This window comes from Carettochelys insculpta, chromosome 22 (assembly GCF_033958435.1).
Source record: "Carettochelys insculpta isolate YL-2023 chromosome 22, ASM3395843v1, whole genome shotgun sequence".
In the NCBI taxonomy this organism is placed as follows: domain Eukaryota; kingdom Metazoa; phylum Chordata; order Testudines; family Carettochelyidae; genus Carettochelys; species Carettochelys insculpta.
The window spans coordinates 15,864,069-15,887,021 of NC_134158.1; the positions used below are offsets into that span (position 1 = coordinate 15,864,069).

Genomic DNA, 22,953 nt, shown 5'->3' on the forward strand with positions numbered 1-22,953 from the left:
CCCAGACTGACTGTCCCCCACCCCTACACAGGGTTTCCCAAAGCTCTGCCACCCCACCCTTCATGCAGACCCCCAAGGCCTCACACACAGACCCCCAGTGCTCCTCCTACCCCACGCGCAATCCACTCCACTGGCCCCACTTGTCGTGAGTGCCCCTCATCTACACCCTGACAGCCCTGCCTTTACCCCACTCCCAACCCGTCTCCCCACTGCCCCCACCCCCTCTTTCCCTTCCTGCTCCCACACTTCCCCCCATGGTCCCCAACATCCACCAGCCCCCCCCATGCTCACCACTCCCCAGAGCACCCTCAGCTGCTGACCCACGGCACCTGGGACCTTCCTGACCCTGCCCCCATCGCAGTCTAGGGCAGTTCTTCCTGATGCCGGCTGCCCTGTGACTTCCCACTGTCCCAGCACCTGTATCACGCTCTGCCCTGGCCTGTCACAACACCACCAGCATCCTGAGACGGGGGCCCCGTGTGAGCACACCAGCTGGGTGTGTCTACACTGCACCCTTAACCCAGGCCTGACACGGGTTCGAGCCCTAGCCCCCCTCCCATCCGCGCACAGACCAGTCCACGCACACTGGGCTGGGATCCTGGGCCTCCGCGAGTGGGGCAAGCTCAGGAGTCAGATCCAGCTGCCATGGGGCGCAAGCCCTGGCATTTCGCAGCGTGGGCGCAGTTCGAGCCCCAGCCCTGCCTCAGACGGGCGGTGTGGTACCATCACAGCTGTCCCATCCATAGGGTGAGTGGGGCCCACCCCTCCTACGACCAGGAGAGAGGAGGGTTACCAGGGGCTGGTGGTGGCAGCAGAAGGGAGAACCCTCCACTCCTTTCCCCGCAGACAATATTGGCCTCCTGTGGTCTGGCCAATTCTCTCGTCTGGTCCTGCGGGGGCCAGTAATGGCACAGTTTTGCCAGTACAATCCAGTCTACACTAGCTACCAGCTGAGGTCAGAGATCAGTCGGGTGACCATATCTCCCCCGGCCAAATATGGGACATGAAGGAATGATGCTGTCCTGGCCAAAATGGGACCGATGGTCACCCTCCCTGGGAGTCAAGTGGTGGCTGCCCTGGTGGGGAGGCTGCCACTCTCCTGGGGTGGCTGTGGGGGGCAGCTGTGGTTCTCAGTGGCTTGGGGCGCTGGGAACAGGGCTGCTGCCCTGGTAGTGAAGCTCCTGGCTTCCAGCAGCTGTGGGAAGCCAGGCAGGAGCTGCACCAGTCTGGTTCTCCCAGTGTTTGTTTAAGGTATGTTTTATATTTTATTCTTTCAATATTTATATTTTATTTCTTGTGTTTATTTTCTTGTCTTTTTATTAGCAACTTTTATTTAGTTTTTTTAAATTGTTTTTGGCATTTACTTTTTATTTCTTATTTTCTTAACTGATTACTATTTATTTTATTGTAGGTATTTGTTTTAGGTATCTCCTGATTTTTAAAAAAAACCCTATATTTTAGGTATTTATTTGTTATATTTGTTACTATTTTATTGGTATTCCTTCAATCTTTATTATAATGCTTATATTATATTATTTATTATAATGCTTAACCATTTTTATTATAATTATGATTAGGTATTTGTTTTAGGCATTTAGGGAATTCATGTTATTTTTGTGGTATATATTTTTATTTCTTATTGTTATTCATGTATCATTTTTAACTATTTTATTTTAGGTACGTGTTTTAGGTAGGCTATTTCAATTTCTTTCTTTTTTAAAGAGGAGTTTGGCAACTTCGATGCAAATTAGCAAATTAGCAAAATGTTTTATATTGCTACATCTGACACATCTGTTTGCTACTTACAGGAAAAAATGTTGGTTGAAAAGTTTTGACCAGTGTCAACTAGGGATTGGATGGTTCCATACTGCTAGGCAACACAGCTATTCTGGCAGAAAGCTTAAGGACAGGAAAAGCCTAAGAACTGGGCATATTCTGGTCCCCAGAATAAATCAGTTATACCACTGTTTACACGTCAGCCATCAGAGAAGAAGAGGGCTCTTCTGAGCAGACTGGAGGGCCAGAACATCTGTGTTTTGTTCCTACCTCCATTGCAACTTTTTGGAGAGACAATGGACAGCTAGATTGTTCTCCTTGGACACCATAAGTGAAGAATTATTATTTGCTATCTCTGCTAATGTAGTGCTGTACATTATTAGGTGCATTACAGTAGTACCTAGGTGCCCCTGTCAGGTCCAGAACTCTGCTGTGCTAGGAGTTGTACAAAGAGACAGCTCCTGCTCTCAAGGCGTTTCTAATCCACATGTGCAGCTGATTGGAATAATTTTATCAAAACAGTTTTCCATTGAAAAATGCTCTTTTGACCACCTGTCAAAAATGATTTATTTACATTTTTATTTGGAGAAAAGGTGACAAGATTTTATTTCAAAAAAATTTATTTTTGGAAAAAAAAATTAACAAATGTCCTGCTGGATGAAAAGATTCATTTATTTCTTGTCTCAAAAGCAACCGCTTTTGTGTTGGCTGCAGACTTTATTGTATGTTTTTATCCACATCTGTGGGAAAACTGTTTAACAGCGCAGGGCTGAGAACGGATCCGGCACTGGAAACGCGCCTCTTGGGCTATGTCTACACGTGCACACTACATCGAAATAGCTTATTTCGATGTAGCGACATCGAAATAGCCTATTTTGATGAATAACGTCTACACGTCCTCCAGGGCTGGCAACGTCGACGTTCAACTTCGACGTTGGGCAGCACCACATCGAAATAGGCACTGCGAGGGAACGTCTACACGCCAAAGTAGCACACATCGAAATAAGGGTGCCAGGCACAGCTGCAGACAGGGTCACAGGGCGGACTCAACAGCAAGCCGCTCCCTTAAAGGGCCCCTCCCAGACACAGTTGCACTAAACAACACAAGATCCACAGAGCCGACAACTGGTTGCAGACCCTGTGCATGCAGCATGGATCCCCAGCTGCCGCAGCAGCAGCCAGAAGCCCTGGGCTAAGGGCTGCTGCCCACGGTGACCATAGAGCCCCGCAGGGGCTGGAGAGAGAGCGTCTCTCAACCCCTCAGCTGATGGCCACCATGGCGGACCCCACTATTTCGATGTTGCGGGACACGGATCATCTACACGTGCCCTACTTCGACGTTCAACTTCGAAGTAGGGCGCTATTCCCATCCCCTCATGGGGTTAGCAACTTCGACGTCTCACTGCCTAACGTCGATTTCAACTTCGAAATAGAGCCCGACGCGTGTAGCCGTGACGGGCGCTATTTCGAAGTTGGCGCCGCTACTTCGAAGTAGCGTGCACATGTAGACGCGGCCTTGGTGAGGAGTCCCTGTTTACAGATCCATTTTGATACCTATCAGTCATATTGCTAACCCATTCAATGTGGGGGATGTTCATTTTACACCCTTCTAGATATTTTCTTCCACACATCCCAAGCCATATGCCTTGCAGAAGTCTGTCTGAGTCTGTTACATCACTGCTCCTTTTAGCCCTCAAACCTGAAATCACATCAAACAAGGATATGCAGCCAGGCAATGTCTATGTCAGCCAAGCCAACAGACACCATAGGGCCTGGCTCAGTGCCTCCAGAAGGGGCGGGGGCAAGGGCAGAAAGGGTGGGGCCTAGAGAGTCAGCTCTTAGCACCACCCCACCCTCAGTGCTGGCCTGGTCCCCGGCCATGTCCACCCAGAGCAGCGCTCTGGTTGCTGTTAAAAGGGAAGGGTGACCATCCGTCCTGGTTTTCCCGGGGCAGCCCCTTATTTCACCTGCCCACAGGCATCCCTACCTTTTTAAGAAAATGGACAAATTGTCCTGTATTTTGTAGGGCTCTGTTCCCCAGCACCCCGTGTCTCAGGGCGGGAGCCTCTGTTGCCAGGGAGCCCCGCTGCAGGGCAGCTGCCCAATTCCCTGGCACCCTGTGCCTTGGGGCAGCACCACCACTGCCAGGGAGCAGCTCCCGGGGGCACGGCCCTGTTTCCTGGCGTTGTGTGCCTTGGGGCAGCAGCTCCTGCTGAAGGGGAGCTCCACCATGGGGCAGCTGCCTTGTTCCCTGGTGCTCTGTGCCTAGGCGAGGCAGCTCCCGCTGCCAGGGAACACCTCCATGCCCTGTTCCCTGGCACCCCATGCCTCGGTGGGGCAGCTCCTCCATGGGGTGGCTGCCCTGTTCCCCCTTGCTGGGAGGCTGGGAAACCCCTACTCTAAGCGTGCGCGGAACCCAGGCGTCCGGCGGAGGGAGCTGGCCGCCTGCGCTGCGGCGGGGGAAGGGTTAACAACCATCGAGCTGGCGCCGCCGCGCTGCAGAGCGGAGCCGAGTCGAGCCGGGCCGGGCCGGGCTGGGCTAGGGCCCCTTCCCGCGCCCGACAGCCCGGCGTGGGCCGCCGTGGTGAGCGGCTGGGCCGGAGGCTGCAGCGGGGGAGGAGGAGGCCTGGGGGCTGCAGCGGGGGGGCTGGGGGCTGCAGCGGGGGAGGAGGAGGGCTGGGGGCTGCAGCTGGGGGGCTGGGGGCTGCAGCTGGGGAGGAGGAGGGCTGGGGGCTGCAGCGGGGGGGCTGGGGGCTGCAGCTGGGGAGGAGGAGGGCTGGGGGCTGCAGCTGGGGGGCTGGGGGCTGCAGCTGGGGAGGAGGAGGGCTGGGGGCTGCAGCGGGGGGGCTGGGGGTGCAGTGGGGGAGGAGGAGGGCTGGGGGCTGCAGCTGGGGGGCTGGGGGTGCAGCGGGGGAGGAGGCGGCCTGGGGGCTGAGTCTGGGGGCTGCAGCAGGGGAGGAGGAGGCCTGGGGGCTGAGGCTGAGGGGGCTGGAAGCAGGAGCCTGGGGGCTGTAGCGGGGGAGGAAGGAGCCTGAGGGTTGCAGCTGGCGGTCTGGGGGCTGCAGCAGAGGAAGAAGGGCCTGGGGGCTGCCGCTGGGGGCTGTAGCAGGGGAAGAAGGGGCTCTGGAGGTGCAGCTGTACAGGAGGGGGTCTGTGGGGCTGGCGGCTGCAGGGGGAGCGGGGGGCTGAGAGGCTGAAGGGAAGGGGATGGAATGGGCACTGGAGGTGGAGAAGAGGCAGGAGCTGCAGCTGAGGAGACACAGTGGGGATGAGAGTGGGGGTGGAACTGGTTAGGAGAGGGGCTGGGAACTGGGTAGAAGGCAACAGAGTGGACACCCCATCCTTACCCAGATGTTTGCCCCCAGCAGGGTCTACTGGGGATGTGACCACAGACAGGCCTGGAGGAAAGGACAACACCTGAGAGGAACCAGGTGAGCAAGGAGTCAGACCAGCTGGGACACCTGGGTGGGGTGGGGTATGGAGTCCCAGTGAAGTCTTCTAGAGCAGGAAACATGAAAACACTTGCTGGATTCACGTCTGATTGTTGGGGGAGGGGGGCATAAACAAAAGTTCCCAAAAGTCTAATTGGAGAACAAGAAGTCTTGTGGCACCTTAGAGACTAACAGATATTTTGGAGCATCAGCTCTCGTGGGCAAAGACCCGGGTCTTTGCCCACGAGAGCTGATGCTCCAAAATATCTGTTAGTCTCTAAGGTGCCACAAGACTTCTTGTTCTCCAAGCTACAGACTAACGTGTCTCCCTCTCTGATACAAAAGTGTAATTGTTTCCTTATGGTCTTTTCCATGGGCAGCGGGTGAAGGCCCAGTCGAGGAAGGCAAGCCCCAGCCCTGCCCCAAAGCTGCAGCCTTGCCTCCCACCTACCTCTGGGGAAGCCAGGCCCTCCCGACCCCAGCCCAACCCTTTCCTGGCCACCAGGAGGGCCTGGGCTGCCCTGCTGCAAACCCAGCTCTACCCTGCGGAGAGGCAGTACCTTTCCTTGCCTATATCCTCTGCCACTCCTGACGTTTCCTGTATGAATTGCTGGCTGCAGTGACTTTTCAGTCAGGATCGGCTGTCGATTTGTTTTACTTTTGAAAGGCAAAGGGGTATATTATTTTTATTAAAGAAAAAAAAAAAAGCTCTTGCAGTTGGCTCAGAATCCCGTAGCTGGGCGGAGAGATTTCTCAGGACCTCAGACAATTATTGGTGTGACTTTTTTAAGGTTTACCAGCATTTTTTAAAAACAAAAATCGTTGTCGGATTGACCCAAAAATGACATGTTTTGCCCCGGTTTTTTAGAACTGCCTGAAAAATGAAGAGGTACCGATTCACAGAGTTGCATTTGTCGCAGTGGGAGTGAGGGGTGCTGGGTCTGTTACCACCTAAGCACTCCTTCCCTCAAGAGATCTGTCGTACCAGCCTCCATTGCTCCTGGTCCTTAACTCCACCCAGCCTTTCCCTGGAGGCATGGAGGCCAAACCACAGCTGGGCTCAGGCCCCTCCAGTAGAAGAAGGTTGGGAGTGTTTCCTTCAGAGCCCCATTACTGTTTTGGGGGCTTGGCTGTCAGCTTCACCAGTGGCAAAGCTATGAGACCTGGGCGTGCCTGAGAATTCTTGTCAAAACCTGGGTGTGGGTGATCAGGCCTAGTGGTTGGAGCCAGAGCCTGGAACCAGGCAAGAAGTGGACCAGAGCAGGATAGGAAGAGAGCTGGGTGGTTAGGCGCATGCAGGAGCAGTCAAATCGGTGGGCGTAAGCATTCGGTAGCCAGCGATATGATGTCAAGCTTCAAAGCAAGGGCCTGCTGGCTCCCCTCCACCAGTGAGGCCGGCCGGCCGGCCACAATGCAGTTCTGCTGGTGCTTTGGTGTACTACTGAGGTGGCTGGCAAACAGCTGATTCTAGGCTCGGCTGCTGGGAGTGTTCCCCGTAAGCTGGGCGCTTGTGCTCATCAGAGACTCAAGTGCCACCCAGCTGACTAGCACAGAGCTAGGTTTTTGGTTTCTGCTGGTGGTACGGCTTCGCATGTGACTTGGTGCACATAAAAATTATTCCACACATGGGTGTGAAAAAGCCACACTTGGGTAGGAAAGGGTAGAGGGAACATTGGCTGCTGGCCCTTAGGCCTTTGGTCCTCTCTTAATACTACTGCCCAGCCCTTTCCGCTCACAGAGCTCAAAGTCCTGGATGCAGGAGCTCTCCGTTGTCCAGGTGGAGAAACTGAGGCACAGAGCAGGATGGTCGCCCAGGAGGTTGGAGCTGGGAATAGAACCCATGTCCTCTGAGTCTTGGTGCTCTGTCTATTAGGCGCTGCTGCCTCTCCCCGGAAATGCAGCAGCAGGGGGAGGCTTGGAGAGAAACTTCCCCCCTGCCAGGAGCAATTCACAGCTGGATTCTCCACCCTTACAGGGAGCAGGAAGGAAGGAGAAGGATCCCCGAAGTTGCCTGGGAAGATCCAAAGGGAGCCATCTTGGATTGCAGGCAGGCTTGCTGGAGAATTGGCCACACCCACAACCCCTGGCTGCTGGAGCCCCCCACTGGCTGCGCCCATGGGCGAGAAGGCCAATACGTGCCCGTACTGCGGCAAAGGCTTCCGGCGCACCTCCCACCTGACCCGGCACCTGGGCACCCACTCAGGCAGAGACCAGCGCCCCTACCCCTGCAGCCACCGCAGCAAGAGCTCAGCCCTGGCCCTGCAGCCGGCGGCAGCGGGCGAGCGTCCCTACACCTGCACCCACTGCGGGAAAACCTTTGGGCGCAGTGCCCACCTGGCCCGGCACCAGGAAACCCACTCTGGCGAGCGCCCCTATAAGTGCACCTACTGCGGCAAAGCCTTCGGGCGCAACGCCCACCTGACCCGGCATCACGGCACCCACACCGGCGAGCGCCCCTACCAATGCGGCATCTGCGGCCGAGCCTTCACCCGCGATGCCCACCTGACCCGGCACCAGCTCGTCCACACTGGCGAGAAGCCCTTCCAATGCAGCGTCTGCGGCAAAGCCTTCACCCGCAGCGCCCACCTGGCCCGCCACCAGGGCACCCACACGGGTGAGAAGCCCTTTGAGTGTGGGGTCTGCGGCAAAACCTTCACCCGCGATGCCCACCTGGCTCGGCACCGGGCCACTCACTCTGGCGAGCGCCCCTACAAGTGCGCCAGCTGCGGGAAGGGCTTCGGAGCCACCTCCCACCTCCTTCGCCACCAGAGGACCCACCGGGAGTAGCCGCCCTGGTGCGGAGTGTGGGAACTGAGGGGCAGCGGTTCCCACGCCCCCAGTGCCCACCTCCTCCAGGGGAGGAGTGGGCGTGGGAATCCAGGGGCTCTGGTTCCCGCACTGGTACTCTCTGGGGCATCCCTCCCACATCGGGGAACTGAAGGGTTGCCAGCTGCCATTCCCCCTCTGCTTGGGCCCTCCTCTCCCAGGGGGGACGTGGGGCTTGGGAGTGCCACCTGCTAAGCCACCTCTGCCCAGAGTTCACCTTCCTTGCGAGGTGTGGGAACCCCAGGGGCTCTGTTTCCCACACTGCCATCCTCTGGAGTGCTGCTCCTGCAGAGGGAGAACTGGTGCCCACGCTGACGCACGCTTGAAGTGCTCCTATGCCCCTGAGCTGGGCATGGGAACCAAGCGGGGCTGTGTTTTCTGTGCCCACGGCCAGGCAGCTGCATCAGCGGGACAGGAGGATCTGGCCCAGAGTTGGGCAGCTGTCATCCATGCCCAAGGATGCCCATGCAGGCTGCCTGGGGAGCGCACAGTCTGCCCTGCAGAAGGCTGGCGATTCAGCTGTATCTGAAGCCTTGTTTGGACAGAAGACGGACTGACGTACTGGAACAGCAACCCCAGCTGGGCCCACTTTTGTGTGGGAAACAGAACTCAGTCCTGAGAGAATCGCTGTGCCCCCAAAGTCACACCCCTGCCCAGCCCTGGCAATAGGCCCGGAAGCCTTCTGCTCTGCCAGGCTGGTCATAGGCCCTTTGAAGGCTTGGTGTCACCACTGTCCAGTAGGCCTGGCTGGCCCCAGGGTGCTGGTCTGCGAAGGAGCAGGGTGGCCTGGTCCAGAGAGTGAGTCCAGAAGAGGTCTATTAGAGAGCACTAACCAGTGCAGAGCAGTTCATCTGGAACAGCCAGGCCTGGCAGCTTCCCACTGTGTCAACACAGTGGCAGAGCACCCGGCCAGGACAAGAGCAGTGGGTGTACATGTGTCTGTGTGGGTGGGTGTGAGAGAAGTCTCCTTGTGTGTCTGACCGACAGTTCTTGTGTGTTGTGGGTATGAAACCTGGTGTGTGTGAAATGTTATGCATGTGAAGCTTCCTTCCATATGTCCCTGTGAGTGGGTGAGAAACCTTCTTCTGTGTGTGAAACCTCCTGGGGGTGTCTACACTTGCATTCCTTTTTCGAAAGAGGCATGCAAATGAGGCAAACTGAAAACGCAAATGAGGCATACATTTGCATATCCAACACCTCATTTGCATATTCTAATTTTGCAAGCACCTCTTTAGAAAGATGAAACCATTGTAGATGCTGCTCTTTCAAAAGTGAACCCATCTTTGAAAAAAATTTTCTGCCCATTAAATAAACACTACTTTCAAAACACTGGCTTTTCTTGTCTTGAAAGAAGCTCTTTTGAAATTAGAATATGCAAATGAAGTGCTGAATATGCAAATTTATACCTCAGTTGCATTTTCGATTTACCTCATTTGCCTGCCTCTTTCGAAAGAGGAATGCAAATGTGGACATACCCGCTGTGTCTGTCCATCCCTCTAGGGGTGTATGAAATGTGTGTGTGAAACTTCCTCCCCTGTGTTCAGGGGAGTGTGTGTGCGCAATGACCCTCCATTTGTACATCTATCCGTGTGTGTGTGAGAGAAACATCCTACCCTGTGTGCAGATGCAGGGGTGTGATGCCTCCGTGGGTGTGCACAGGAGTGTAAAGCCTCCTCACATGCTTGTGAAACTTCTTCCTGTGTGTATACGAAACTGTGCTCATGAAGCCTCCTCCCCTGCGTGTTTATGACCCTGCGCCTGCGTGGGAAAGAGGAGAACCTCTCGTGTTCGTGTCTGTGCACGTGTGTGAAACAACCTCCTGTTTGTGTGTGTGTGTGTGTGTGAGAGAGAGAGAGAGAGAAAGAGAGATCCCATGCGCATTTGTGTATGAGTGAGAGAGAATCAAATGGCAGGACAGTCCTGGAGTGTTGCCAACCCTGTAAAACCTGTTTTTTCTTCTGCTGTGTGCTAAACTGGACACATCCCCGTCCCGAGCGCAGAGGCCCCTTCTTGTAATCTCCCTCAGGCCCTGGCACTCTTCAGCAGGTGGACAGGGAGGGTCTCCAGAGAGGAGACTCCAAGGGAGTAGGGTGCAGTGTGGGAGGGGCATTGGGATGTAGTGTACAGGTGAGCAAAGCGTGTGTGTGTGTGAGTGTGAGAGAGATCCTCCTGGTGCACCCGTGTGTGCGTGCGTGTGCGTGCGTGCGTGTGTGAGAGAGACACGCACACGGAAATACAGAGGCGGGTTTGTTCTAGCACCTGGGGGATTCAAGCCTGGCCACCTTTTGCTGTGTTAGTTGGCGACTCATCAGATTTGCTATCAATCCCACCTCCCATTGTTGTGAGCACAGCTGAGATTCTCACCCTTTTGTTTCAGTTTTAAGGCAGTTTCTGGCTCTTGTGATTGCAGAGAAAACCTGGAACCTGGCAGCTCTGGAGGGTCAGAGATCAGAAGGCAAAAACCAAGCAAAATAATCCTGAGGTGAATTAGTCTCCAACAATCAGGAGTTTTTAAGCTGCTCTCCTGGAATCTGAGAGCCCTGGTCGTTTGAGTTTGGCCCCTCAGGAAGGGTTGTGCTGGTTGTGGGACCCAGAGTGTGTCTGTGGGGTTGTTGGGGGAGCACAGATGCTATTTCTCACCTCTGCCCCATCTGTGCATGGAGGGTGTGTCCACACTGCTCAGCGAAACCAGGTCTCGGGGAGCTGGGTCTGTGCACTTGGTGTGTCTGGGTCTGCTCTGCAGCATCTGCACTGTGTTGTGAGCCTGGGCTTACAGACGCTGGTGCCGTGTTCCCAGTCAGGCTAGTCACTGGTGCTTCCACACTGCACCCTGCAGTCCTGGCAGGGCTGTGGCTTGAGCTGCATCCACACTGCAAAATGCCGGGGCTTGAACCTGTGTCACAGTGAGACTTGGGCTCTGCTCTGCCCCTTCTCAGGGCTCTAAACCTGGGTGCTGAGCTCTTGCTGAGCCAAATCAGACTGACAGGTGTGGACGGCTGCAGGGCCTGGGACTCAAACCAGAGTCGGATCCGGATTTAGCACGCAGTGTAGACACACCCTGAGGGAACTGGCCATTTTCCCTCTGTCACGAGGGCGGCTCACTAGTGTTTATTTGCCCAGGAGGAATGAATCCAGCCTGGGTGCCCATAGCTCCCTCTCTACAATGATGTCTCCATGGGGCTGGGACAGCAGGAAGCTAAGTGGGACAGGGGATTGTGGGGGCTCAGGAGGGCACAGTGTGATGTGGGGGACAGTAGGATGTGCAGGGGCTGAGGAGGGATGTGAGAGGAGCGGGAGAAGGGATGGTGGGGGAGGCAGTAAGGAGGTTAAAAGGCTGCCAAGACGTGGAAGAGGTTGGGGGGAACAGGAGAGAGATGCAGGGAAGTGTGAAAGGCTGGGGTGCCACAGGCCTAGGCGGGGGCCGCAGAGGGGCTTTGTGCCGGGAGGTGGTGGCAGTGTGAGGGACAGGACAGATGGGCTGCATCTGCACTTAGTCAAAACTTCAAAATGGCCATGCTAATGGCCAGATCTAAGAATGCTACTGAGGTGCTGAAATGCATATTCAGCGCCTCATTAGCATGCCGGCCACTGCACATCGGAATTGCTGCATTCTGCTGCCGCACGGCTCGTCTAGGCGCTCATAGGAATAAGGGGATTTTGACGCTGGTGGGGTGCTTTCGAAAGGACCCCGGTGTAGACGAGCCGAGAAACAGTGAAATGCGGCACTTTTGAAGTGCTGCAGCCACTGGCATACTAATGAGGTGCTGAATATGCATTTCAGCGCCTCATTAGTATCCTTCCACCTGTCCATAAGCAGGGCCATTTTGAAGTTTTTAGTAAGTGTAGACACATCCAAGGAGAATACTGAGGTGGCAGGGGAGGCCTAGAAGATCATGACTGGTCTAGAGACAGTAGACGAGAGGGTGCTATTTACTCTGTAACACTCTGTAACGTGAGCAGATGGGAATAAGGGGACTTCGAAGTAGGCGGGGTCCTTTCGAAAAGGAGCCCCGTTGGGATGAGCTGCATGGCGGCGAGGCACGTCAATTTCGAAACGCCGCGGCCGCCCGCATGCTAATGAGACACTGAATATGCATTTCAGCGCTTCATTAGTAAACTTTGAAATGGCCATTTGCATGGCCATTTCGAAGTTTGGGGCTAGTGTAGACGTAGCCCAGAGTGGGTTGTGAAGGCCAAGGCAATACCAGGGTTCCAAAAGAACTAGATAAGCTCATGGCAGAGAGGTCCTTTAGTGGCTATGAGCCAGGCCAGGCAGGAAGGGGGCCCCCAACCTCCTTTCACCAGAAGCTGGGAATGAACGTCAGGAGGGATCGCTTGATGGTTACCTCTTCTCTTCTTTCCCTCTGAGGCACCTGGCCTTGGCTGCTGTCAGAAGACAGGCTGGTGGGCTAGATGGGCTTTGATCTGACCCCCATGTGGCTGTTTTATGGGAGGGGGATGCAGGGGTCAGGAGGAAAACCTGAGGCAGAGCGTGAGGGGATATGGGGCTGGGGGAGGGCGAAGAGGTTTTGAGGGTAGGAGGCGGGAGTGACAATGAGGAACTGTGGAGAGCCCAGGAGGGCTGAAGGGCCGGGACTGGAGGAACAGGGGTTGGAGGTTGTGGGAAGGGATAGCTCAGAGGTTTGAGCATTGGCCTTGGGGTTGTGAGTTCAATCCTTGAGGAGGCCACCCAGGGTCTGGGGCAAATAGATTACAAAAAAAATCTGTCAAGGATGGTGCTTGGTCCTGCCAAGAGAGCAGGGGACAGGACTCAATGACCTCTCAAGGTCCCTTCCAGGTCCGTGGGGTATATAAGTAGGTATGGAAGGGGTTGCAGAAGGGTAATGGGTGGGGGGAGACAAGGGGATGGAGGGCTCAGGGACATGGGAGTTGCGGGGTAGGAGTCTAAGGGAAGCGCTGGAAGCGGAGGCAGAGGGGCAGGAAGGAATGTAGACCGCTGCAAAGGAAAAAGGCGGGGAGACTGGGGCAGGGATGAGACGATGGAGTGAGGCAGCCCTCAGCCTCAGGAGATGCAGTAGCATTGGGGTGCGTCCTCGGCTGGAGCTGGTGCTTTCCCCAGCCAAGCCCAGAACAGGGCAGTCCCCATCTCCTCCCCCCCACAGTAATTTTTTGACAAATGGGATGTTTCAGCCGGGTGCAGGAGCTGGACCCTCCCAGGGCTGGTGGCACCTCATTTTCCAGCAGCTCCCAGCCCCCTCAGGGGTGCAAATGTGTCCGGTCCCCGGCATGCAGAGGCAGCTGGTGCACCCACAGGGCCCTGCAGGGGGGTAGAACCAGCATCCAGAGCAGCTTGGCTGTGATTTCATGGGACTGTTCCGGGTGACGCGTGCCCCATGGAGAGCTGCTCTGCAGTGGGGGTGCTGTCTGTGGAGCAGGGGCAGGGGTTGCTGCAGGAGCCCTAGGGGAACAGGGATGATGGCTGGTGGAGGATGGTAGTAGGTGCCTCTTGGGGCATCTGGGGTCTCCCCTCCAATCAAGGCTGCCTGAGGGATACCAGGCCAGCACAGCAGGGTGTGGCTGGCCGCTGAGGACCAACTCCCAACAGCAGAGACATTGGCCAGTCTGCTTCCCAGGACTCTCCACCCTGTTGGGCGAGGAGGCAGAAGGAAGTGAGGGCCAGTGGGCCCCTCTTGCCTCTGTCCGTGCCCGACACAGAGGGTCCAAAAGGTTGAGCTGGTTGAGGGCTTCGCTCAGAGCCAGGGCGAGCTGAGTCCTTGTATGTTGAACTGAGGGTGGGGGGCCACGGAGAGCCTGGTGTTTTACTGCCCTTGCCGTGGGTAGCTTGTATCGTTAACGGCCCCGGGACTTTGCTCGGGGCCTGGGTGTCGCTGGGCTGACGTGAAGTGGCCTCTTGGGGCTCCCTCTCTTTCTTGTGCCCCCCACCCCCACTTCCCTCGTGCCGTGTTTTTCAGGTGTGTTCCTCTTTTCTAATTGTGCTAACAACGTGTCTCCATCTGAAATAAATCCTCTTTGCCCAACCCCTCTCGTAGCTCTCTTCTCTCTCCCCGAGCCCCAGCCCTCACCCCAAGGACTGAGGTGGGGGGACCTCCCCCTGCTGCAGCACCCGGTTGGCTGGCGGAGGTGGGAGATTTCCCTCAGAAGGAGGTGAGTTCCCACAGTTGCCAAAGGGGTGGTGGCAGCTCTGGTTCAGTTTGCCAGGGGAAAGATGAACATGAACTACACAGAACTGGTGCTTGCAGGTGCGTGGTCAGAGAGCAGCCCCAAGCCCTAGACGGCCTTGTTTCTGCTGTCTTCTTAGTAGGAATAATACAGCAGCATCAACAAGCGTGTGCTGCCCTGACGCCCAGCAGCTCCGCACGTCTTCCCTGCTTCTGTGTGAGCACGCTGGGGAGACTCTGCCTCCAGTCGGAGGTCTCCCATCTTTTCAGTGCTGGGGTGTTGCCCGACCCGGCATGCCGGCCCCAGGCCGAGGGGCCTGTGCACCAGTGACATTTCCCAGGCAAAGCCACGGCAGTCTCCTGCAGCCCGTTGGAGCCCAGCAGGGCAGACTGAGAGGGGTAGCAGTGCCGCGTGGCTACATGGCCAGCCTGCTGGTAATTTGAGGCACCCCAAGGAAGGAGGGACCCCCATGTATTCCTGGGGAGAGAGAATAGTCCCTATTGCAATGTGAAAGCCTATTGGGGGATAGGCCAGTTGGTGGAGATGCCTTTCTGAGGGTGGCGCTGTGGCATCTTGCATCTTCCTTGAAGCATCTGGGATGGACTAAGACGGAGCCTTTTTCTGATGGCTTTCAGTGGGGCTTCGCCACACAGTTAACTCAGATGATTAGCACTTGGGATCACCAAGAGTGTATCGATGCTGCCGCTGAAGCCTGGCCTCTGGCTCGCGTTTGAACCGCAGGCTCTCTTCCATCCATGCACATACGTCCAGTGACTCAGCTCAGCCAACACTCGGGACCTGCATCTGCGAGCGCTGCTGGAGGGATGGGTTAGAGACCAAGTCCTGCTGTGACTCTGGGCTGTGCCCCAACATTTTGCAATGTGGACGCAGATCAAGCCACAGGTCTCAAATGTAAATGTTACCTTGGCTGTGAGACCAGGACCAGCATTTGCAGTGCAATGTGGATGCTGCAGCATGGGGCTGGACACAGCGAATCTTCAAACCTAGGTCTCCTAGACCTGGATTAACAATGCAGTGTAGACGCAAACGTAGCCTGGGTGTGGGCAGCCACACGACACAATCCAGCCCCTAAATACTGCTTCCTACCTGATGCTGCACTCTCCCAGCTGGTGCTAGGATTTGGGGCATGTCCCATGGTTCTTTGCACTGCTCACCACTGGGAAAGGGCCTTTGTCTTAAATTAGAGACATGGAACAACAGCCGGATAGTTCATTCAGATAGCTGGACCCGTCTTATGGGTCTGCGTCCCTGGCCCCTGTGACGTGACAGGGACTCTGGTCTTTCCCAGCCTGGCCTCTCATGGCCAGATGATCACCCCAGCTCCATCAGCCCAAGGGAGGGGGGCTGGGATTGGGGAACTGGAGGGGCTGGGGAGTGGTAAGACCTGAAGAGAAGGGGGAGGCTGAGCTAGGATCTCAGCAGGCTGGGGCAGAGGTCATCACGCTCAGCAGGATGGAGGTTGGGGCAGTGAAGTGATTTCAGCCCCATCATCCCCAACACTTGGAGAATCACCCTGGCTTGGAGCGATATGGGGGCCATGATGCATAGCTCAGCGAGGCTGACTCTGTGCTCATGGAGGCTTCAAGCCCACTTCAGCCACCCTGGCTAGCCTGGGACAGCCCTGGTGGGAGGCTACAGGCCCTAGGTGGTGGAAGAGGGGTTGGGTCTGAGGGTAGGAATAGCTGTAGACTTGACAGAGCTGGGAGGGAGCACAAAGGGGCTTCCCCTCCCATCTCTCACCAGCTGTTCACGGCATTCCAGCTCTCCCAGGGATGGGGAGGAGACGGGACAGAGCGCCAGTCAGGCAATTCGTGGCTCTGAAAGTGCTAGGAGGGAGGAGGAGGAACAGGTAAGTGCTGGGCTCCGGTGCCCTGATGTGCAAAAGGCACGTGGTGGGGGCAGACTTGGGGGGCCACAGATGGAACTCCCGTGGGCCTCGGGCAGCGGCAGCCCACAGAAGTGCAGGAGGGCCGCACGTGTGGCCTACCCACTATCCAGGGTTGCCCATCACTGCTGCAAAGCTTAGTCACTTAACACTAACTGCCTGGGCCTTCGACTTCATTGGACGTGCCAGAAGTGAGGCTGGTCCTACGAGTCCTAACCTCAGGCCTGCAGAAAGGGGTGTGAGTAAGGTAAGGAATGCCAGGCCTCGGGCGGCCTCTGGTGGCAAAGCGTGGACCAGAGGAGATGGAGCACTTGATGAACTGCCCTGTTCTGTTCATTCCCTGTGACAGGCCTGGCCTGACCACTGTCAGAGACAGGATAGGGGGCTGGACGGGCCCTGGGCCTGATCCAGCGCGACTGCTCTTATCATGGGTGATGAGTGAATCTCCCCAGTCTGCCCTCTCCCCTCCCCTTCTTCCCTGGGCCCCCTCACTTTCTGGGGGCCCTTGAGCCCTCAAACACCTGTGGCCCGAGGAGCTCCAGCCCACCCACCCACCCCCCTGCTGGTCTCCCTCCAAGTGCTGGGCTGGCCCCTGAACAACCCAGACAAGCCGCAGACGCTGCCAAGCACTGGCCCAGTCCCAGTCCCAGTGCCAGTGCCAGGCCAAGCCACTGTCACCTTTGACTGCCAAGCTGGGACCAGCAATAGGCTCAGCTGCTGGCCCAACGCCCCGGTCACCCCAGAGTCATGCATCGCAGCACACTGGCTTCAGGAAAATGGGGAGGTAGCGAGGGGTCTGGAGGCACAGTATGAACAGTGTCACAGCCTATGGTTTGGAGGCTTGTGGCCCTTATGCAACAGACACCAAGGTGATTTTCCTATCAATGTGTGCAACAAGCAGGGATCCTTTCCAAGATTCATAGCTCACCAGGCCAGAAGGGACCTCCTTGATCCTCCTGTCCAGGGTTCATCAATTCATTTAGAGATTTGCCTAGTTTTACAACAGGCCATGCAAAAGTCAAGACAAGCTAAAATAATGTAGGTATCAGAGAGGGGGCCGTGTTAGTCTGTATCTTCAAGAACAACAAGTTCTGTGGCACCTTACAGACTACAAGATATTTTGGAGCATCAACTTTTGTGGGCAAAAACCTGCTTCGTCAGATGGGTCTTTGCCCACAAAAGCTTATGCTCCAAAACTTCTGTTAGTCTATAAGGTGTGTGATGGTAAGGCCGGCAGCGGGTGAGTACAAGAGGGAAAAGCAGGGCTGGCAAATGAGCAGAGTACGAGCAGCTGTGGAGAAAGCTGCCCTGGGTCAACTGGGGCCGGCTGGTCCCACTTATGCCTGCTTTTAAAAGAACCCTTTGCCCAGTAGGACAGGAGAGTGATAGAGGAGAGGAGAGAAGCAAAAGGGGTTTTTCTAGAAACATGAGGGCTACGTCTACACTAGCCAAAAACTTCGAAATGGCCACGCAAATGGAAGTTTACTTATGAAGCGCTGAAATGCATATTCAGCGCTTCATTGGCACGTGGGTGGCCGCGGCACTTCGAAATTGACGCAGCTTGCCGCCGCGCAGCTCATCCAGACGGAGCTCCTTTTCGAAAGGACCCTGGCTACTTCGAAGTCCCCTTATTCCCATCTGCTCATTTTCGTGGCCATTTTGAAGTTTTTGGCTAGTGTAGACACGGCCGAGAGGTGTGCTCAGCCATAAGGGACTAAGGCCCCTGCCCAGGAGGCCCTGAGATTCAGTGTAGGGCCAAGCAGACTGGTCATGCAGGAGGAGCCAATCCAGGAGGGAGAATGCGCTGCTGCTGGTGTCACTGCCTGGAGGAGGTATGGGGGGGAGGAATTACCTGGGGAAGTGGCCCAGGGAAGAGCTGTGGTGTTCATAATGAGAGGAGGCCTCCCCTACCACTAGCAGCCACAGAGGGTCCCTGGGCTAGATCCTAGAATGAGTGGGTGGGGCCTGGGTTCCCCCGGACCACCATCTTCCCCCTGCTGTTTCAAGAAGATCAACCGTATCCTGGCTGTGGGGTTAGTGGACTAAACAGAGGCCTGGAGCTCAGGCGTGAGGCTAGCCTTGCCACAGGACTGCTTGTTGCTCTCTAAAATAAGTTAACAGCAATGAAGGTTCCTGTGGCACCTTATAGACTAACAGAAAAGTTTTGAGCACGAACTTTTGTGAGCACAGCTCATGCTCAAAACTTTTCTGTTAGTCTATAAGGTGCCACAGGACCCTTCATTACTGTTACAGATCCAGACTAACACGACTACCCCTCCGATATTTAGAATAAGTTAAGTGTCTCATTCAGCTTGACCTGTACAACACAGGCCTAGAGAACCTCCCCCAGTGTGGCCTTCCTACACCCCAATGCCTTGTGATTAGACATCCACTTGTAAATTAAGATTTAAAGGGCTGGTGAATCCACCGTCTCTGTGTGTGACATAAATGGTTTTTTGAAGAGAGACACATCTGAACAGAGATGCGTTGGAATTAGATCTGTTGAGGCAGAAATGGTTGGTCATACAATTGTCATGATTCATTCTCATGTTAGGCCATTCCAAACTTGCCAGAGCTTTAATTTTTAAGAGATACCTACAGTTATTTTTATACCAACTATGGTTGGAAGATATAACAACACAGGTTTTCAGTTGTTTAGTTAACTATATGAAATGTTCAGGCTAAGGTGATTCTTAAGAAATCTGCTTTCTTTCCATTAGTGTCAAAAGAGGATAAACTCCCTAAGAATGGTAACAGAGAAACCAGTCTGTCAGCATTGTAATGGAGTGGGCCATTCTGTTAATGACCTGAAGGTTTGCCTCTTACTGAAAAGGAATTTTTACAACAGATTGGAAAGAGGCTGCTGAACTCTCTTTTATATTCAGATTCAACATATTAACAAGTGGTTTGAATGGAGACAGGAATTTTTTAGGTCATTAAAGGGGCTCTTTTGCATATTTGGCTGAATCTAATTCTTGACTCCCTTCCCCCACGTTCTGCTCCTCCACTCTCTGATTTGCTCACCTTGATAATATTTTTCTAATTTGTTAACCTTGATTACTATGTTTGGTTCTCTATGCCTTAAATATTGAGTCTGTTCTGGTGTGGCTATGGTCTGAAGAAATGGGTCTGTCCCAAGAAAGCTCATCACCTAATAGGTTATTTTGTTAGTCTTTAAAGTGCTACTGGACTGCTTTCTTAAGAATTACGTGCAGTTTCATAACTTCTCCCCTGCTCCAACTTTCTATACTTTATGCTGGGGTTTGACACGTATAAAATTGGTTATTGCAGTCTGTGTGCTCAGTATAGTTATTTAACGGATGATGTTGCAATTGCAAATTGCAAGGGTTGTAATCTAACCTGGAATGGTTAAAAAAAGAAATGACCCACAAGCTGGCTTTATCAAAACCCACAACATGGCAGCCTGTGATAAGCTATCAAGGTTTTATCTGAAGCAAGCACAAAAGAAAAATCTTTGTTTAAGAAAACTCCTGCCTTTACACGAATGTAAATATGCAACAGGGAGTGAGCCATATGAATGCTCCTGGAGTCACAAACTCTGTTGTAGGCTAGTTTCATTTTGACCTCTTTGCAAGAAAAAGCCTCCATTAAAAATGCTGGAGATGTTCTTACGGCGAGCGGCTTCTTCCAGAAACAAACAAGTCTTTGCTCTTGAAACATTGAGATGACCATGGCTGGCTGGACATTGTTCCCTTCCTATTTGGAACTCTGTATGTTCCTTAAGATGGGATGTGTTTATATGTTGGTGCCAGCTTCAGATCACAAATTCTGAATCCCATTAAGTGACTAGGTTGTGATCCGCTCTGTCCATCCATGTTTCTCCTTATGATGAGAGATGCTGGACCTTAGTTTCTCTGTGTTCCACCTTGTTCTAATTACTTATGTGTCTCAGGTGCCTCCACCCCAGGCAGGTCATGATAAAAGTCCCCTTGTGGGGTAGCACAGAGCAAAGTTATGTGGACGCATCTTTATTTTAATCCTTATTTTTTTTTGATACTGTATCAAGTCCTTTTATTAGATATCTGTATTGTATTAATCCCTGATATATAGAATTTTACTATCTTTTCATTTAGAACATAGAAAATTTGTTTTAATATAGAAATCTTGTATTGTTCTAGTTAGAATATAGAAACTCTGAATTGAGCCTGGTGTGTGTGTCTTGTAGAATAGTTCCTAGGAATAAGTAAGGTAAAGAAAATCTCTGTACCCTTTATTTTTGGATTGCTTAACTGATTGCCCTGTTGAGTGATATGAGGTGTGAATGGATAAGGCGAGCACCTCCAGGTACTTGCAAGGGCTGGAGAAGGGAAGAAAGCTGGATCTGGGACCAATAAGAACAATGGAACCTATGAAGTGGCCCCATTGAAATAAGGGAGGTATGGATGCCTTGGGAATCATCAGCAAGTGCCTGGTTTTGGAAGCACCCCCTCTTTCTCTTTGAAGGTGAAGGAGATGTCACCCAGGAGAAGGTGCCACAGGTGTCTATATGCATATTCATAAGATTGCTCTCACAGATTATGCATATGCATGAGCTGGCTAACTGGAGACCACCTGCAGGAGAGAGAGGACACTATAAATGGAAGGCAGCTTGCACAGGGACCCTGGGGTTTGTCTTGCCAGCACCGGAGAACCGATCCCTATGGGCAGAAGACTGGCTCCACCCCTCCCCCATGTAACTCACCTGGCCAGTGCAGCTGGGGGAGAGCAACTTTTGGGTAACAGCTGCAAGAGGCAGTGTGCTTCTATGTGTGTGTGAGTATGTACATATATGCATGTAAGGATTGAGTGTCATACCGTGTATCAATAAATGTGGTGTTTTGCTTTTTTCCACTGAAAAGACCCTGTGCAGTACTTTTCAGTACAACAGTTATAGTCCAAAACATTAAAGAAAGGGATATTTGCCCCAGCTGGAGTTAATTCTTAGTCTCTTGGGGGGGTTGTACATCTGCTCTGTGGGCTTCTCTGTCTCTTCATTTGACACTCCAGCAATTCCCAAACAGGGTTGTGGGCCCAAAGTGGGTTTCAACCCTATTTTAATGTGGCTGCGGAGGGCTGGTGTTAGGTATGTTTGGTCTGGAACTGAAGCCAAAACTCAAGGGCTTCAGCTCTGGAAGGTGAGGCTCAGCCTACAGGCCCTCCAGCCTAGAGCTAAAGACTTTAGGTTCAGATTTGCCCCCCTCTCTCTGGGACTGTTGCCCAAAGGGGGTGGCAATGCAGTGAAGTTTGAGAACAGCTGTGGGGCACTAAACCAGGTAGGAAGCCTTGTGAATATGAAATGTTCCTATCAAGTGGGGAATTTATTTGTTATCTGGTGGCACAAGAAGGGGCTAAATTCAGCTGGAGCTGCTGGGTAAATATCTTCAGTCCCCTTGGGGTTTTTTATAGCATGTTGGGAGCAGGGGGTGCTGGAAAATACTCAAGAGGAATTTAAGTCCTAGGTACCAACACTTCTCACTAAACACAAAGACAAGAGTCACCTTGTGGTTAAGAAGAAAGACAATGAAACCTTTAATGAGCCTCCATTATTTAAAAAAAATCTCAAAGATTAAAGGAAGAGCTCTGGGTAAGCTCAAAAGCTTGCCTCACTGAGCCACTGTGGAGTTCCAGAGATTGACAAAAGGCCAGCTGGGAATTTTGCACCATTTACAACCAGGGTAAAAATATGAACTTGTTGGCCATGTCTACACTTACAAAAAACTTTAGCATGGCCATTTCAATGAATATTCAGCACCTTCTTAGCATGCCGCTGGCTGTGGCACTTTGAAAGTGCCACAGTTCGCTTGCCCGCAGCTAGTCTTCATGGGGGTCCTTTTTGAAAGGACCTTGCCAATGTGGAAATCCCCTTATTCCTAGCAGCTGATATGGCATCTAATTGTTGAGCAAACTCTGCAAAAGTTGGAAGCCATTAGACAGGTCAAGAAACTGAACTTCTTAATTTAAAAGGATAGTGCTGAAGGGCATAGAGGGCTTCATAGAATCCTGGAGCTGGAAGAGACCTCAGGAGGTCATCTAGTCCAGCCCCCTGCCTAAAGCAGGACCAACCCCAACTAAATCATCCCAGCCGGGACTTTGTCAAGCTGCGATTAAAAAAACCTCTAGGGACGCAGATTCCACCATCTCTCTAGGTAACACACTCCAGTGCTCCACCACCCACCCAGTGAAACAGTTTTTCTAATATCCAACTTACACCTCCCCCTCTGTAACTTGAGACCATTGCTCCTTATTCTGCCTTCCATTGCTACTGAGAACAGCTTCTCTCTATCCTCTTTACAGCACCCCCCTCTTGGAACGCTGAAGGCTGCTATCAAATCACCCCTCATTCTTCTCTTCTGCAAACTAAATAAGCCCAAATCCCTCAGCCTCGCCTCATAGGTCATGTGCTCCAGCTTCCTAATCGTTTTCATTGCCTCTGCTGAACCCTCTCCAATTCATCCACATCCTTCCTATACTGGAAGGCCCAGAATGGGACACAGTACTCCAAATCTGGCCTGACCACTGCCGAATAGAGGGAAATGATAACTTCTCTAGATCTGTGGGAAATGCACCCCAATATGCCATTAGCCCTCTTGGCTACATGTCGACTCATATCCATCCTCTCATCCACTGTAATCCCCAGGTCATTTTCTGCAGCACTGCTACTTAGCCAGTGGGTCCCCAGCCTGTAACAATGCTTGGGATTCTTCTGTCCCACGTGCAGGACTCTGCACTTGTCCTTGTTGAACTTGTCCCCTTAGCTTAGTGTTTCCGCGAAAGTCCCTTGTTGACCCAGCAATGAGCTGAAAGAGTCTAGATCTGAAATTTCCCAAATGGTCCCAGTCCGTTCATGTGGACAGGAGGAGGGTGCTCTTGGAC

The 22,953-nt window shown here is 53.4% G+C and overlaps 1 protein-coding gene across 4 annotated transcripts; it reads left to right on the plus strand.

The window, feature by feature from the left end:
- Positions 1-312: 312 nt before the first annotated feature.
- On the plus strand, positions 313-14,053 carry LOC142025234 (uncharacterized). 4 transcript variants are annotated; one of them, XM_075017852.1, is made up of 4 exons: positions 313-747; positions 5,145-5,207; positions 7,183-7,821; positions 8,428-14,053. In XM_075017852.1, exons 3-4 carry the CDS (start codon positions 7,323-7,325, stop codon positions 8,700-8,702), a joined length of 774 nt encoding a protein of 257 aa, XP_074873953.1. In that variant the 5' UTR covers positions 313-747; positions 5,145-5,207; positions 7,183-7,322; the 3' UTR covers positions 8,703-14,053. The 4 variants fall into 4 exon arrangements, with proteins under 4 accessions (XP_074873953.1, XP_074873950.1, XP_074873952.1 ...); XM_075017849.1 differs by lacking the exon at positions 313-747 and adding an exon at positions 3,909-4,360 and having other exon boundaries at positions 5,142-5,207; XM_075017851.1 differs by lacking the exon at positions 313-747 and adding an exon at positions 3,909-4,360.
- Positions 14,054-22,953: the final 8,900 nt, after the last annotated feature.